The sequence below is a fragment of the Sminthopsis crassicaudata genome, chromosome 1, assembly GCF_048593235.1.
Source record: "Sminthopsis crassicaudata isolate SCR6 chromosome 1, ASM4859323v1, whole genome shotgun sequence".
Classification (NCBI taxonomy): Eukaryota; Metazoa; Chordata; class Mammalia; order Dasyuromorphia; family Dasyuridae; genus Sminthopsis; species Sminthopsis crassicaudata.
In genome coordinates, this window is record NC_133617.1 from 281,971,754 (window position 1) to 281,989,869 (window position 18,116).

The window sequence follows — 18,116 nt, forward strand, 5'->3', positions numbered from 1 at the left end:
AAAGGACTAATTTTTTTTTTCTGATTAGTCTCAGAAGGCAAAATTAGGAACAGTAGGTAAAAGTTATCTATAGACAAATTTATAATTAATCTAAGAAAAAATATCATCACAGAGATACCCAAAAGAGGAAACAGGGGCCTCCAGAAGTCTACAATTCTTTTCCACTGTCTCTGAGCAAAGGCTGCATGACCACTCATCAATATATTCAAGCATGTAGTGGATTAAATGGCCTCTTAGACTCTTTCAACTCTGAAACTTTGACTTTCACCTGAGAGAAAGGGATAAAATTTCAGGGAAATTTTCACAAGGGAGATAACAACTGGTTTGGGTCTTAAAGAAATATTATGGCTTTTGGATTGTGACAAGATTTATCCCTTCACTATAGAGATGAAGCATATGAAAAGGAGAATGACAATGAGAGACTACTTGAATAGGGATTTAGGAGGCCAAAGAATACAATTGAAGGTGAGATCATTAGTTGGAGTTTGTAGGAACTGAGGGACTTCAACAGAAAGAGGTAGGAGAGAATGTATTGAGTATAGAATGTTCTTTCTAGAAACTGGAAGTAAAAGGGAGAGAAAAAGGGTGGATAGTATATTGAAGTATTGCCAAGGTCAAGAAAAGGGGTTTGTTTGTTTAAGGATAGTGGATATAGGAGTATATTTGTATCATTCTCTAGTTCTAAGAGTGGAATGTTAGGTTTATGGACATTAATCATTAAATTAAGTACTTAGACTAATCTAAAGACTCCTCCTTTCACAGATTACTCTTCATCAAAAGTGAAGATGGGAGAGATGATTGGGAGAAAGGTAAAAAATTTAATTCCCCACATTCATAGTCTTCTAGACATGAAGTATCATATGTAATATGAGTCATAGGTCATTAATACAAACTGAGAACAGACTACCGGTTCAACAGAGATAGGTAACAAATTTAAGTCTACATATTTAAAATATTGTTCTAACATACAGATAATTATGAATATTATTGTCAATGGTAGCAATAACTTTTATTTAACTCATGGAAAAAAGAACATTCATATTATTGTAATAAGGTTACTTTTAGGAGATAATATCAAAAGGTATAAATGGAAAAAAACCAATAAACATGAAAATCCTACTAATAACGTAGTTAAAGTTAATAATTATTTGCATGTAGGTTATTCTCATTAATGAAATGGTCCAGTTCCAAATAAAATGAAACTGTTGTAAATATTTTCAGCCCCTCAAGTAATGGGTGCTTCCTCTTAACTACTGTATTATTACTGATCTGATTAAAGTTAAAATTATATTCAGTATTTTAAATAATATAACATAAGCTTAGAGGATTGCTTATAATGTGAAATACCAAATATCTAATTTTGCACTGCTTTTGTTTCCTAGAATAGTGGCCACCTGTTTAATATACCTACAGGTAATGTTAACTCACATAATAACTTATTAAAGGGGCCCAATAGTTCAAAATGAATTGCAGTATTTTCATAGGACATAAAAATCATTTAAAAAGAAATTTGGCTCCTGGGACTTTTAGGATATGAGGTAATCATTAAAATATGACCCCAGGAATAGTAAAACCTCTTTAGATGATAGTAGGAGTGAAACCTAGGAAAAATTTTAATTGGCAAAGTCTTTCTTCAGAGTTCTCTGCCTTTACTTTGATTGTCCCTATTTCTCCTCTCATTAGTATCATTTAATATTCTCCTCCCTAGCTTATTAGAATCTCCTCTCCTAATCATGGGAGTAACACTGATGCTTACCTTACCCAGAAAAAAAAAAAAAAAACTCTCTTAAAACTATCCCTACTTTTACCAATTTACAAAATAAATATATTTATCCATGGTCCCATTCTTTTGCTTATCTAAAGCCTCATGCTTTAACAAAGCAGTGAGATTTGAAATCAATCTAAGATACCAATACTCACTGACTTTAATCTATTATTCCAGTGCTTCTCTTTTCCTCACTCCTTTATTACTCTACCAGAAATATTTTCATTTTAACAGAAAATACAATGCTTAAAAAGAAATAAATGTCCCTGGAAAGATATAACTTTCCCTCAAAAAATATTAGAAAGTAGACAAGAAACAATGAAGGACATAATTAAAGGAAACTTCCCAAAATACTCCCTTAATAAATTATCATTTCTGAGATGATTCATATGTCTCATGGAAATTTAATGATTGCATAAGTATATCAGAATTACCCAAACATCTAATTATGATAGTTGTACAAGATATAAAAACCAAAATCAGAATATGACATTAATATTGTATGCTAATATATTGTTACTTCAAAAATAATGCGATTTTTAACTTATTTGACTGAAAAGAACTAATTATGGTAGAACTTTATGACCATCTTTTGGAAATCCTTTTCTGTAAATTAGCTATAATGATAACAATAATAACTGACTGTGCTACAGGCTTCTTAAATTCAACATATCCAAAACCAAACTCATATTTTTATGAAGCTGGAAACAATAGCCTATATTAACTCACACAAATTATTGGTAAATTTTTAGTTTGAGCAGTCATAATATCCATCTTATAGACTTTAGAGGATCACATGAGATAATATATACAAAGAACTTTATAAATCTTAAAGTGCTACGTAAATGTTAGCAATGGTAATGATGAGGGTGATAAAGATCATCCTCCTCATCATTATCATGATCATGATAATAGTGGCGGTTTTCCCTAACTTTCTTTTCTCCACAGAGAAAAGTTAAAAAGTTCTTTAACTAATCCTTATGTGGAATGGTCTACAGTTTTCTCACCATCTTGGATTTCCTCTATTGGACAGGCTCCAGTTTACCATATTTTGAGAAGAATATTAATAGTCTAGAATTGTATAAAGTCCTCTAGATCTGGGTTGACCAAGCTAGAGCATAGCATGACTAACATGTTCCTTGTACTGGATATTATGTCTTTATTAATACACCATGCAATGAAAGCAGATCATGTGTGAAATATGGTTCTAAAAATTACAAAAGGCTATTTTTTATTAAGTATTTGTATAATAGTAAGTACAAGAAACAAATTACTTAGCCATTTTCTAGGAAGATTTTTTTTCTTCCAATCTATTCCATTCTACTTTCCTTATTGTCAAACTTAAATTATTTGAAGTATCTGGGATTTCATTTTCCTATTATTTTTTAGTGATTACTTAAGAAAAAATGATTACTTAAGCAAAATCTCTGTATGTATGAAGTTGATAAAGCATCAAATCCTGAATTCAGATACTATAGTCAATATTGAAGAAAGATCAGTTTTTTCCTTCTCCTTGCCTCCAAATTTCTGAAAAAAACCTGTTATCTATACATAACAACCAAATATTTCATGAAATGTTTCTTTTTTGCCTCTGCATATAATTCAGCCAACTCCTTTTTTGATTGTCCATCTGAAAATCAACATTTCCTGTTAGGATTCTTACAAGGTGCTAAGTCACTAGAATGAATAGAGACAATAATTATCTAATTTAGCATGGTTCAGTATGATTGATTTAATCCTACAAGGAGATGTTATGGGACAGAACTTGAGACAAGGTAATGTACTTAGTTCACACCTTTAAAGGAGTTCACTTATTAGTTCACACATTAGACTTCATACCTTTAGAGAGCATATAAAAGGACAAGTCCACTGGAAGGAGATTGACAACTAGGATTGATTTCTGGGAGATTCACAAGCCCACCCACAAGCCCACTCTCTGGGAGGAGATTTAGAGTCAAGATTCATTTCCAACTTCAACCTTTGCTGGCTGGAAACATTCGGACAAAAGCTCTCAGGAACCAAGGAGAGAAGAAGGCCTCCAGAAAACTAGCCAAGTCCCAAGTGAAGGAGATAAGATTTTGGAAGAGACAATAAAATATCTGGACTTTAACTCCTGGCTACATTTGAGGTGATTAATTGAACTGAGCTGCAACTAAGGATGCCTCTAGCAGCCCTTCAAGAAATCTGCTCCCAGAGAACAATTACAATCTAGAGAAGAGAACATTACAATTTCCCAAATTATACTCATTATTTTTCATTTGAAAGTTCTCCCTTCTTCCAAAAACACCTATTTTTACCAAAGGCACTAACATCCCTCCAGTTTCTGAACTGAGTAACCTCAGTATTCTTCTCTCCTCACCCCATATATCGAATCAGTTTCTAAATCTTACCATCATGAAAATCTCTTCTATGTGACCTTTCTTTCCATTTATATAACTGCTACTTTAATGCATATTATCTTCACTGCTCAATTAGATTACTGCAATGGTCAGTTAGGTGCTCCTATGGATGGTCCAGTCTCAGTACTTACTAGCTTTGTAACCCTTAAAAAGTTACTTAACCTCTGTTTACTTCACTTTATTCATCCGTAAAATGGGGATAATAATAATATCTCCTCAAGGATTGTTGTGAAGATCAAACGAGATAATAATCATATAGCACTTAGTACACTTCTGGGCATATAGTAACTACTATGCAAATGTTAGCAATTATTAGCTATTATTATTGCCTAATTAATCTCTGCCTCAATTCTCTTATTATTCCAGTCCATCCTACAAGCTGTTGCTAAAGTAATTTTCATTGAGATCATATATGATCATGGAATTTCCCTACTCAATCAACTCCAAAGATGTCTATTGGATAAAATATAAAGCTCTCTATTTAGCTTTTGAAGCCCTTCACAACCCGATCCCAACTTATTTTTTTCCAGCCTCAGTGGATATCACTCTCCTCTATAATCCAGTCAAATTGGCCTTTTTTTTTCTTTTTCACATAATACACCCTATCTCCCATCCCTTTACTTTTGCAATGCATATCCCACATAACTAAAATGCTCCTCACAGAGTTTCTCTTTCTTTAAAACACAGATCAAGCATAATCTTCTGCATGAGGACTTTTCTGATCCTCTTAATTGCTAGGGCCTTCTTTCTCAAACTTTCTAATATTTAACTTCTTGGTACAGATTTATATTTATTCACTTTATATTCATGCTAGATATATTCATATGCATATTTGCTGTCTTTCCTATTTAAATGACTATTCCTTTTTTTGTTTTTTGCCTCTTTTTTTTTTTTTTTCAGTAAAGTATGAGTTAAAGTCTCCTATTGAGAGGAAGTTTGGGGGGGCGGGGTTGTGATATAAAATCATTCAAGAGAGGTAGAGACAAAATTGAACAGCAGGAAGTAATGAAACAAACTATTCCCCCCACAGACACACACACACATTCACCCATTCACACACATTCACTCCAACTTCTCCATACAGATCTAGAAAATGTACTAGACCAAATCTTGATGGAAAATCCAAGAAAAAGTTACAATTAGTCATTTTCTAGTCCATATTTTCATGAGGAGACATGTGCACACTGGGGTTAAAGTCTGACTAGGACCAGCCATGCTCAAGGAAAAACTATTCATCAAAGCAAGAAAATGTCTCATTCCCTCAATGGACTCAATTTTTTTGCATTGGGAATGTGTTATAGGGCTGCAAGTAACAACTTGCGGCCCTATAACTCCTTTCCAAAATTTGTGTCACAAATCCAGGGTACAATATGAAGGGACTGAATTTCTCTGGTAAAGATTTTTCAGAGGTTGTAAGACCTTAGGCCTAAGTTTCAGGAAGTCACATGACCCTATTTTCAAAGGACTGGAAGGCAGAAAAAAGTCAGACCCTAGGTCTAAGCTTCAGGAAGTCTCATGACCTACAGAAGTAGTGTAGCTAACCATTGGTCAATGGTTACTTCCTTTTCAAACCATCCAAAGAATTAAAAAAAAAAAAAAAAAATCAGCAGGAAGGAGGGCTGTGTCTGAGTTTAGAATATGACCACATTCCTTTGGCCAGTGAGGATGAGGGTCAGTGATAGGAGGGATCTTCTACATTAGGAACTACATAATTTGCTGTTCTGCCTCTATATAAAGAACTTCCTCCCTTTGATTGCTTATTGAACTGGAGTGATAGCTATAAGAAAGTGTAATAAACCTTTGTTTTGCTCCTAGAGATATCTCTGGCTATTTTATCATATGGTGGTTACTCACCTCCCCTTTTGAACCACACAACCCCATGGAACCAAAAGTGGCATTTCAGAATAAAAACATGTTGCAGGCCCAAGGTTATTTAGTGAAAGAGAGGCTGGTTCAGATGCAAGCATCTAGAGTGAGGGTCAGATTTCAAAAACAGAGTCTCAATTTCAGCCTCTACCCTACCCTAAAATTTACAGAGAGAAGTCAGGACAAAAATTTCAAATGAAAGGGAAGCCTACAGTTCTGTTAGCCCAAAGCAGCAGAGATTCCCAGCTGGCTAAGAAAAAATAAGTCCTGAAGCTTCTTATTACTGTTCAGATTTAAAGCCAGATCAGGACCTTAAAGAGTTCAGACAAGTGGAGAAATTAAGAGACTTTGCCCTGGATCAGACCACTTTTTAGTGTACTGAAATCTTACAGAATCCAGCCTGAGCTATTCTTAAGAACCTACACTGAATCTGAGAACACAACATTCAAAAGCCTGAGTCAGCTCAGACTTTCCCTCCTGAGATACACAGAGCCTCAGCCCTAACATCAAGTATTTAGTCAAGAAGGAAATTAGAAACCCTAGCAAATAAAAAAGAATTCCACAAAAGACTAAAAAAAGTGACTGAGACCTTCAAGATCTAGACTCAGAAAAGAATAACTACAAAGCATCTACAAAGTCCCAGAGAAAATATGGCTCAGGCAAAAAAAAATTAACTAAAATGCCCAGACTAGATGAAGCATGAATTTTGGGTTTTTTAAGTGTAAAATGTTTTAAATCAATTAAATGAGAACACTAAAGGAAAAGAGACAAGAGCTATGGAAGAAAAGATTAGAAAGAATTAACAATTTGGAACAAGAGGTTCAAAACTTTGCAAACAACAAATACCTGAAAATTATAATGTTGCAATTAGAAGTCAATACTACTACATGAGACAACAAAAAATATTAAAACAAAGTCAAACGACTGAAAAAAATAGGAGATAATATAAAGTATCTCATAGCAAAAACAATTGATCTAGAAAACAGATTAATGAGGAAAAAAATTTAAGAATTATTGAATTGGCTGAAAGTAGAGAATTGTCTCTATCTTTTAGGAATAGGGGGAAAATGAAAATAGAATCCATAGGTCACCTCCTGAAATAAATTCAAAAAATATTCCATGGAATATTAGAGTTAAAATCCAGAGCTTTCAAGTAAGAGAAAAATATTGCAAGATGCCAGAAAGAAAGAATTCATATATAAAAGTCACAGTCAGAATCATAATGACTTAGCAGTCACAAATATAAAAAGTTTGGCCTGTTCTATTCCAGAATTCAAAGAATATGCTTACAGATTTACTCTAAAATTGAGACTCATGCTTCAGAGGGGGAAAGATCTTTAAAGAAACAAAAGATTTCCAAGAATTCCTGAGGAAAAGAACTGACCAGAGTAGAAACTATAATATTCAAACACAGTATTTTAAGAAACAAAAAAGGTAAATGTGAATAAACAACTCTAAGGAACTAAAAAAGAAAAATTGTAAATGTAATTATCAGCTGAGTCACAGGAGTTTTATTAGACAAAACCAGAAAGTAGCTCCTTAGTATCTTAAAGATCTTAAAAAAAGAAAGAGGAAATGGAATACACTAGTGGGGAAAGGGTAATGAAGGGGAAATTATGCCACATAATCAGGGTGCACAAAAAGACATCTATACAAACAAGACTAGGGGATAAGAGGGAAAAAAAAGTTAACACTTGAACTTTTAGTCAAAGGAGAAGGCTGCCCACACAGAACTGGATATAGAAACAAACTTCATTCAACAGGGAAACAGAAGAGAAAAGAGGAAAATAAAGGAGGAGAAATGAAAGGAAGAATAGATTAAGGAAAAAAGTAGTCTTAAGCAATATCAACACTTAAGAATATACAAAGATATTTATGTTTTTGAGTTGGCAAATAATGGGAATTAGAGATTTCACCCATGCTGTGAGGGGTGGCTACATAAGTTTGATGAAATAATGTAAGAAATGGGGATGGGGATGGATTCAGAAAAATGTGGGAAAACTTATATGAACTGGTGCAGAGTAAACAAATAGAACCAGTAAGCAAATTATATAATAACAACAATGTAGTATAGACAAACAAACTGATTGGCTAAGATGATAGGAAAAGATAATGATAAATGTTGGAGGGGATGTGAGAAAACTGGAACACTAATTCATTTCTGGTAGACTCAAACATTCTAGAAAGCAATTTGGAATGATGCCCAAAGAACTCTAAAACTGTGCATGCTCTTTGATCCAGTAGTGTCACTACTAGGCTTAGTAGCAGAGATCTTAAAAAGGGAAAGGACCCATATGTGCAAAAGTGTTTGTAGCAGTTCTTTTTGTAGCAAGGAATTAGAAATGAGTAGATGACCATCAATTGAGGAATGGCTGAATATGAATGTAATGAAATATTGTTGTTCTATAAGAAATGATGAACAGGCTGATTTCAGAAAACCCTGGGAAGACTTACATGAACTGATGTTGAGTGAAGTGAGCAGATCCAGGAGAATATTATACACGATAACAGGAAGATTAGGTGATGATCAATTATGACAAACTTAGTTCTTCTCAGCAATGCAGTGATCCAAGACAACTCCAATAGATTTGGGATGGAAAATGCCATCCACATCCAGAGAGAGAACTAGGGAAAAAGAATATGTATGGAAACACAGTATTTTCACATTATTTTGTTTGTTTTCTTTTTATCTCATGGCTTTTTCCCTTTTGGTCTGATTTTTCTTGTACAATAAGACAATATGGAAATATGTTTTAAAGGATTGAACATGTTTAGCTTATATTATCTTGGAGAGTGGGGAGGGTAAAGGAAGGAGAAAAAATTTGGAGCTAAACAATCTTAAAGAAATGAATATTGAAAACTATCTTTACATATATTTGGAAAAGTAAAATACTATTGAGAAGAAAAAAGAGCTAATAATGAAATATGCCACTAAACTATTGACAAATAGGCAGATTCAATCAGTGAAGAACATTTTTTTTTCCTTTTTTTTGTACATGACTAGTGAGGAATTTGTTTGGGACAGGAATGTAGTTTTTCTTTTATTATTAAATGAAGGGAGGAAAGTTGAAGTCGGAGGGAGACAAAGCAGATTTTTGTTTATTTAAATATATAATTTAAAAATAAAATCAATTAGAGAAGAATAAAAAGAATTATCCTAATTCAGTGAAGGCCCTATTGATTTAGAAACATAGTGTGACTTTCTAGATCACAGCTGAGAAGCAAGTAAACAGGAGCAAAGGAGGAAGATTGTGAGGGTAACTAACGCAGGCTGCATTTTGGCAAATCACAACTGACATCAGGAGAAAGGGGCCAGGAATTCAAGAGTAGAAGATGGTGTGATATTGAATTGTAAACAATAGGGTAAAGATAAAGGAGAAAAGTGAAGCCAAAGCAGGAGTGATAACATAGGAGAAACCTGAGGACTAGAAGTCAAGGTGAAGAAAAAGAATAGATGGGATTAGGAGAAAGGAAACCTAGGGAGAGATGAAATGATAGAATATTATGGTCAGAGAGATGGTTTCAGAATTCTTATCATGGCAGTGGAATACATATGGTAACAGATAGATCATGGGGGTGTCTCTCCTTGTAGATGGTTGGCTGAGGTAAGCTTAGGATAACAAGGAATTTGGAGGCTAGGAAATCTGAGGATACATAAGGGTATATTTTAAAATACCCTAGTATAAGAGAAGGCATTTGGGTAAACTTCTTGAGAAACGAAAGAGATCTAGATTGGGGAATATATGAATATGATTAAGTGCTGAATGATGGTGGGAAAAAGGAGAATTTAGAAGCAGCAACAGGAATAAGGTGTATGCTAACTCACCCTCCAGGACTCATGTGTCAGGGGGCATGAGAGAAGATGCAACCAGTACTGGAAAAGATGACCAAGGATTGCAGGGATCGTGTCACTTCCCTGCTCAAATTCCTTCTGTAACTCCTTATTGCCTGTAGGACAATATACAAATCCCTGAGGCTGGTTTTTCATGTCCTCCACAACCAGACTCCAAACTAATTTTGGGGTCTTATTTCATATCATACCCTTCATACACTCTGTTCTAGCCAAGTTTGATAGCTGTTCCTTTGTTCTTATACATCCTTGACATTTTATCTTCCACCTCCATATATTTGTACCAGTTGCCCCTGAAGCCTAAAACATGTTCCTTTCTCATGTCTGCTTTTTAAAACCCTTATCTTTTTTCAGTGCTCATTTCACCCACCATCAAGCCTTCCCTGACCCCAACTACATTAGTGTAGTCCCTCTCTTTAAATTATTTTATATTTATTTGTCCATGTATATATTGTGTATCTCTCCTCTCCACTCCACAGTAGAATATAAGCTTTTTGAGATCAAATATTACTTTATTTTTGCAGTTCTAGTGTCTAACACAGTGCCTTGTACAGAGTAGGTGCTTAGTGCATGCTTGTTAAATTGAATTATCTTGATCTTTGCAACCAACTAGTTGAGCTGAAGCTGCAGCTAATACTATTACCATTTTACATGTGCAAAAGCTGAGGCTCAATGAATTTAAGTGTCTTTACCAAAATCACATGGCTAGTAAGGCATGGAAAATGGACTCAACTCCAGATTTTGTGACTCCAAGAACAGTGTTGTTCTACTACTTCATACTGCCTTTAAAAAAAAAAAAAGTGAAAAGATAACACTAATAATAGATATTTAGTATAGAGTTTTTAAAAAATCTCATTTACCACATTTGCTTATATTGTTCAGTTTTCCTCAAAAGCAACAAAATAAAATTGAAACTTAGGATGTTTGGCAGAAGAATATGTTTATTTCGGGTGATTTTTTTTAAATCACAGGTGTTTTTTGAAGGGGCCTATTTTGACTTAAACATTTTAAAATCACAATTTTAAATCAATATAAATGTGTAAAGTTAAAATAACACATATACATTGTAAGAGCAACAAAAATCTTAACACATGTTAGGTTTCATATTACAAATATATTTAAAAGAAAGGAAATCATTTGGAAGACTGGTAAAGAAAACAGAAGTCTCTAGGGATAGTATTTAGGCAATTCTTTGGGAACTAAAATTAATTTTCTAAAAATTTTAATACCTTAAAAAATAAAGAACAACCAAGTCTTTAAAAAGTAATTTTACTTCTTACTTTACTCTCTAAAACTCAAGCATCTATAGCTTTAGTACCTAAAAACTAAAAACAAGATTCTTAAGTGGTAAAATTACTCAAACATTAAAACTTTTACTTTTGATGATTGTTAAGCTCAGTTAAAAGCAATATGAATTTTTTCAGTCATTTAAAAAATTTAATAAAAAAGTGTTTATTTACCTGAGCAGATAGCAAAAATAATAATGAACAAATTTTAAGATTACATGAAGTTTAATTACTTGTATTTTGTTTTTTCATGCCAAGACCTGAGTTCGGGGTTCTGTTTTTCTCTTGCAATAGAGGGAGGTGTTAGTGATGTCATTAAGTGCCATAGAAGAAATAGGGAACCATGAACAAGGCTCTTGGCAGAAAAAACAACAACACCCTTTTAGTTTACCTTCAAGTTTAAAATAAATAGAAAAATTACTTTATAGAGTGTCAGTCCAATATATGCATGTCCTAAAGGGATAATCTAGGTCTTTTATTTCAAAAGTTTTTAGCTGGGTTCCAGAATTCAGGCTAACAACACTGAGACAAATCTGTGGACTTATGAGAAAAACTTAATAGTTTAAGACTTGGTTTATACAGTAAAAATAGCAAATGAATTCCATTTAAAAAGGAAACCAGCATTATGTAATACAAAAACTAAAATGAATTTTAATTTTTTACTTTTCAAATGACTTTCTAACTTAGTATACAAAGATATAGACAAAAGTCTAAGAGGAGAACAAAATTTAAAAGGACTGACATTTCAACCTATGTGGTACCTATGTCAATAAATTCATATACTCATTAAGGTATTAAATTATCCAATTTTTCATCTCATATTTCATCAAATAAGGAGAAATTTGCTGTAAAATGCTACTCTTAAACGAATGGAAAGTAATAGTTGCTTTCAGTTTTAATAAATCCCCATAATGTATTAGATTTTTGTTTATAACAGTAAATTCTATGTTTTAATAATATATAATAAAAATATACTTGCCTTTTTTTTCAATACCTTTGGTAATCTACAACATAGAATGTAATGCACATATTTATATATAACACTCACCTTTTCAAGATGTTCCTGAACAGGAGTGGAGGTTTTATATCCAAGATGTAACAACATTGCCTCTGCTGCATTTCTTTTAGCTATCTTCTTACTAAGACCTATTCCAGTAGCAACCGCAGTGCCAACTTTAACCTGGTAAAATGAAAAGAAATAATTAAGAGCAACCATCAAACAAACAGTTTTTTGACATCCCCGAATAATAAGCTCTGAAATGATTCCATTATAACTATATTCAGTTTTAAAATCCCTAAAATTCACAAATTTTTAGCTTAGAGATGGAAAGAACTTAGGAGATCATCTAACCCAAATATTCTTATTTTTTATAAGAGTAAAGTAAGAATTAAAAACTGACCTAAAATCATAATGTTAAATGAATGGCAGAGTTCAGTCTAGAAGCCCCACTTTTCCTATTTCCTAAGTCAGTGCTCTCATGCAATTCAGAGAGTGTTTAAGGTACATTCTAAATTTTATCTTACGATATAGTTCCTCAAATGAATTACTATCATTTTTACCAAAAGTAAAATTTTTGGGGTTTCTATATGTTTCATAGATTTATATGCATACTTCATATGTACAAAGTAATAAATATTGATCTTTAACAGTAAATAAAAATTTCAAGATCATAACATAAATCACTAAGTTTCCACATCATAAAGTTAGACAATGTTGGAGATGCAATATTAGTCCTTTTAAGTCAAGACAACAATAATATAGACACATTTATTATTTATTGGGGGGAATGGTAGGGAGTAAAGTTGGTGAGAGGATGCAGACTTTGATTTCATAAATGTTCTCTATAAAGGAAAATGAGCAAGTGAGCCACAAATTAGAGTTTGAGTGAATTGTCTGGGACACTGTGAGATCAAGCAATTTGCCCAAGGTCACATAGCCTCTATATCTTAGCAGCAAGACTTGAACCCAAATGCCCTGACTCCAAGGCCAGATCTTTAACCATTATATCACACTACCTCAATACCAACTTTAAAAAAGTAAATTAATCAAAAAAAGCCTAAGATACACTAAAAATTAATTGATTCACTATCAAGAACTAGTTCATTATTTAATAATGGAATTGAAATAAACATTGTATATGTGTAAATGTGAAAAGTTAAATCTTTTGATAAAATTCACAAATTCAATATTTTCACAATAAGACTTTTATTTAATTAATTTACCAGTAACTTATTTTGAAACTAGCTTCAATTATTTTGCTACTTCGGAAAAATTAATATAACTATGGGAGGGTTTTTAAAACTTTACAGATTATTGTAGTTAATAAGTCCACATAAACTAAAGATTATATAAAAGTCCTAAAATCCTACTTATCTGTTAAGTAATTTAGTACTTGATTAAGTAATAAATGTCACAGAATTAACTATTATATTAAAAAAAAAAACTGAAAGGAGAAAATTATCATGGTACATGCTAAATTAAAATCCTAATATTTTCTATGAAACCAGGTTTTGGACCTCACTATGTTTTCTATCAAAGATTAACATTAAAAAAAAAAAAATCTTTCTAAAATAAGCTTTGGGAATAGACCACTCAGCCAATGTCATCAGAGATTTTTTTCTGTTTATCTAATGGCCAATACAAGTAATTGGATCCATTTCATTACATTCAAATTTACCCTTTCTGTGACAGATAAAAATGAGTAAATTATCTCTAGATACTTTACTTCCACATTCAATTAAAATAAATGAAAACATTGCTTAAATAGTTTATACAAAAAGCCTTTTACTTTGATAAGGTTGCTGAATGCTATAATGAATCCATTGGGACTTCTGGGGGGTGTGAGGGAGGAGAAGCAATATGAATTCAGTGTGAAAACATTTAAAAGCATAGCCAAATGTCCTTGTTTAACTAGAGTATTTACGAATACCCATAAAAAAGAAACCTGCTTAAGAAACATTCCGAGTTTCTTTTTCAAAAGAATACTCAATATACTCCATAGACAGAGGTTTGTTTTATTTTGTATAAAGGCAAAGAAACTTTATATTTCTTTTTTTTTAAATTTTAATAGTTTTTATTTACCAGATATATGCATGGGTAATTTTACAACATTGACAATTGCCAAACCTTTTGTTCTAATTTTTCCCCTTCCCCCCCGCCCCCCCCCCCCCCCCCCCCGCCAAGATGGCAGGTTGACCAATACATGTTAAATAGTTAGAGTATAAATTAAATACAATATATGTATACATGACCAAACAGTTTGCTATACAAAAAGAATCGGACTTTGAAATAGTGTACAATTAGCCTATGAAGGAAATCCAAAATGCAGGCGGACAAAATTAGAGGGATTAGAAATTCTATGTAGTGGTTCATAATCAACTCCTAGAGTTCTTTTGCTGGATGTGAAGCTTTATATTTCTAATACATATCAAAATTTTAAATCAGATTTTTCTAAACCTTTGGTGTTCAAAGAAAACTTTCAGAAAATCTTCAAATCTAAGAAAGTCAAAGTGAAGAAGATAAAAAAAGATTTCATGAATGATCAACAAAATGAAAATGCTACAACAGCACTGTTCTTTGTAAATGGCAACCAGTCAATGAAGTCACCATTTCCAAAGTATAAAAATAAAAAAGTTACAGATTAGTTCTTATAATTTTCAAAAGCAGGAAAGGAAAAGTACAAACTAAAGTGTGATTATAGTCAGTTTTTCTCTTTCCACTTCTGATGTATTGCTATTCTCTATCAATACAAAATTTTAAAAATATATATCTAATTATAAGGCTAGTAAAATAGAAAATATTTTCTCAAAAGGACAGGCTCCACATATGATAATGCAAAATTTTATTTGGCAATGAAACTAAAATAAATCATCTATACATTTCTACACCTGAAGAAACAACATTATTTTAGTGGGCCAAAATCTCTTTTAGAATTGTTTCTGGAAGAAGTACAAATATGAAGTTCTAGAGACCTCATGACAAAATCTAATTTTGTCAAGTTTGTATTTGATTTGTTAACTAAAAAGTTTTAAGTAAATAAACTTAAATCAAAGAGACTTAACTAATTTCCTTTGGAGCAATTTTCACACATAACATTCCTTATTCCTTTTCCACATTTGAAAGTACAAATGAAAGTGAAAATGTGTTTCTTATGAGGGCTTACCTACAGAGTAAGTAGAGACTAAATAATGAACAACTAACTAATTTTGAGACAACTGTAGGTATCACTTTGACATCTGGCTGTGAATCTTTCATTCAACCTCACTCTTGTTTCTATCCTTCCATTTTAGGTATCACCTTACCATATCATTCATAAATTGGGTTTTTATAATAAATATCAGAATTGTTATGTGCTTTACTTTTGATACAAATTAAACTCTTCTAAATTTCAAGCTATCTATCTTAAATAATTATACTGCCAAGATATCAAGATAATATCCTTTCTAGAGAAGAAAATATAGATTGTGTAAAAGACTAAGTAATAACAAATACAATTATTAAAGTAAATTTAAAATACTATGAAACATTTCAAATAGCCTTAAGTAAGTCCTAAAGGCAAATCATTTATTTTATACATTTTAAAGAAACCATTTGCATGAGTCAAAACAATTCTGTGATTATATTTGTAACTTCTTGAGTATAATAAGTGCTTAATAAATGGTTATTATCGCTATATCATCACAAACAACCTAATCCTTCTTCAGTAATTTAATTTTGTTTCTTTTTACAACCTACCCAAATATATCTGGTTGGAAAATGCATTCAGAGCTCAGATCCCCAAAATTACTGAATATAGTATGTTACAGTATTTTTAATTATAAACATAATGGAATTAGTCATTGTTTAACTTTTATTTTATTGGATGCTTCATTAACTGTTAGAGGAAAAGGTAAGAGTATATTCAAATCACCAAAGCCTTGGAGTATTTAAAATATACACAAAAGTGAAAAGATAGCTTGGCTATCTTAGCACAGACATTTGACTACAACAGGATTCATCTTGACTAAATTTCTATGTTCTTATAAGTGACTGACTACAAGTTACTTAAAAGCAGGGTCTCTGCACTTAACCCCAATTGCCTCAGTAAAAAAAAAAAAAAAAAAAAAAAAAAAAAAAAAAAAAAAGCAGGGTCTATGTCACATTTATTTTTGTACATCCAGCATTTAGCAATGTTTTTGGTATCTAAAACTTGGACTAGACAAAAAAAAAAAAAAAAAAAAAAAAAAATCTCTCAATATCCTCTAAAAGACTGGAACCCCTATAGGTTCTGTAGCAGATAAACAGTTCCCCCTCCTAATTCTTTCCAAAATACTTGCTCCAGGTCTTGTTGTGTCTGATAAAACTATCTATTTGCCACTTTTATTTCTCAGAATAATGGATTCACAAAGACTCAGAGTTTGCATACATCTCAGAGGTCATCTAGTCCATCCTGAATATGAACAAAAATCCAGGCTTTTAGCCTGGAAGGGAGCTATGAGACCACTACCTCCTGAAGCTGCCCATTATACTTTTGGATAGCTCTAATTCTTAGAAAGTTCAGATCAAGTCTAACTCGACATATCTGTAATTTGTCCCAGTGCAGCTCTCTGGGGACCCACAGAACATGTCCCATCTCTTTTTCATGGGCCAGCCCTTCAAATATTTGAAGAAAGCTACCATGTCTCCAATTCCCAGAAAGTAAAATGCCCCAGCTGCAAATTGCAACATAAATATGTTCAAGATGATAAATTGTGTCATAAATAACCTGTGTGAATCCCACATGTCCTTGAACTCCTCACACTGTCTATTATAAATGTCCTTGATACTTCACCATACTAAGCATGAGAAGCTGACAGGGAGAGAAGCCAAGATCATGTTGTTTGTTTGACACCATTCATTCCTGTTTGACCTCTATTTCACATTTTTACCCAAACCTGAGGTATTCCATATTCCTATAATATTAAAGGAATTTCCCCTATGAAATAGTTAGTGATACCTGCATCAAAAACTCTCGCCGGCGAGATTTTCCTCTGTCTGAAAGAAGGGCATAATCTGGTTCCTTTTCTTTTCTGGCCTGCTGAATCTGAGCCAGACAGCTAACAGGGTTCATCCCCTGGCCATATTCTGGATCAGCCTAAAAAAACAACAGTAAAAATAAATTTCAGAATATATTAATATTGCTTGTCCCAACTTGATATTTATCTATTAGCAAATTCCATGAATGTAAAAATTGATATTCTGAAAAGCATCTTTTATAAAAAATTAAATAAAGAGATAAAAATAACAGCAAAAAATTATATTTTAAAGTAAGCTATTTAATTATATATCTAGGTTGATGCATTGTGCATTATAAAGAAGGCAATGCACTCCTATGTAAAGTCTTTGAGAATTATTTATGTACCTCTAAGAAAAAGAGCTGTGGACAGATATTTCCAGCTCCTACATACATACTTAAAAAACCAAAACAAAACCTGAAATTCACATGAGATCAAGTAATGATCAAGAAATCTAATGATAAACTACTACTCCAGCATCTTTGTGAAGAAAAGCCCAAATGGAGTAACAGAGAGTAACACTTCTCAAAAAGAGACAAGGACCCACATGTACGTGTATGGATAACTGTGTGTGTGTAGATAGCTGTTTGCATGTTATTTCCCTCATTAAATTTTGAGGTCACTTTACCCTTTCTTCTATCACTTTTCTTTATATCTGTGTTGTTGATCTTATAGAGATAGAGATAAATATAAAGCAAATTAAAGATAATCTTAAAGAGAAGCAACTAGCAATATTAGAGGTGAAGAAAGAGAGCAATGCCGGAAATAGCATCTTGCAAAAAAAAAAAAAAAAAAAAAAAAAAGAGTTGAAGCAAGCCCAGAAAGACAGGAAGTGGAAGGGAGCCTCTGAGAGAAAGTATTCTGGGAATGGAGACAGCTAAGAAAAGGGCACAAAGTTAAAAGAAGGGATGTTACAT

General features: G+C 32.5%; 1 protein-coding gene across 10 annotated transcripts in view; it reads right to left on the reverse strand.

Moving 5' to 3' along the window:
• The window catches only part of STAU2 (staufen double-stranded RNA binding protein 2), a 454,831-nt gene that overhangs the window by 262,085 nt on the left and 174,630 nt on the right, over positions 1-18,116 (reverse strand). For 8 of the 10 annotated variants that reach the window (XR_012484345.1, XM_074278883.1, XM_074278881.1 and 5 more), the window contains 3 exons: positions 17,142-17,279; positions 12,215-12,346; positions 8,485-8,655 (listed from right to left, as the gene is read on the reverse strand). Coding sequence is in view for 9 of the 10 variants with exons in the window: in XM_074278883.1 (XP_074134984.1) it covers positions 8,485-8,655; positions 12,215-12,346; positions 17,142-17,279 (441 nt within the window). In the remaining variant the exon portion in view is untranslated. The remainder of the gene's footprint in view (positions 1-8,484; positions 8,656-12,214; positions 12,347-17,141; positions 17,280-18,116) is intronic. The other 2 variants (XM_074278888.1, XM_074278887.1) reach the window with 1 other exon arrangement.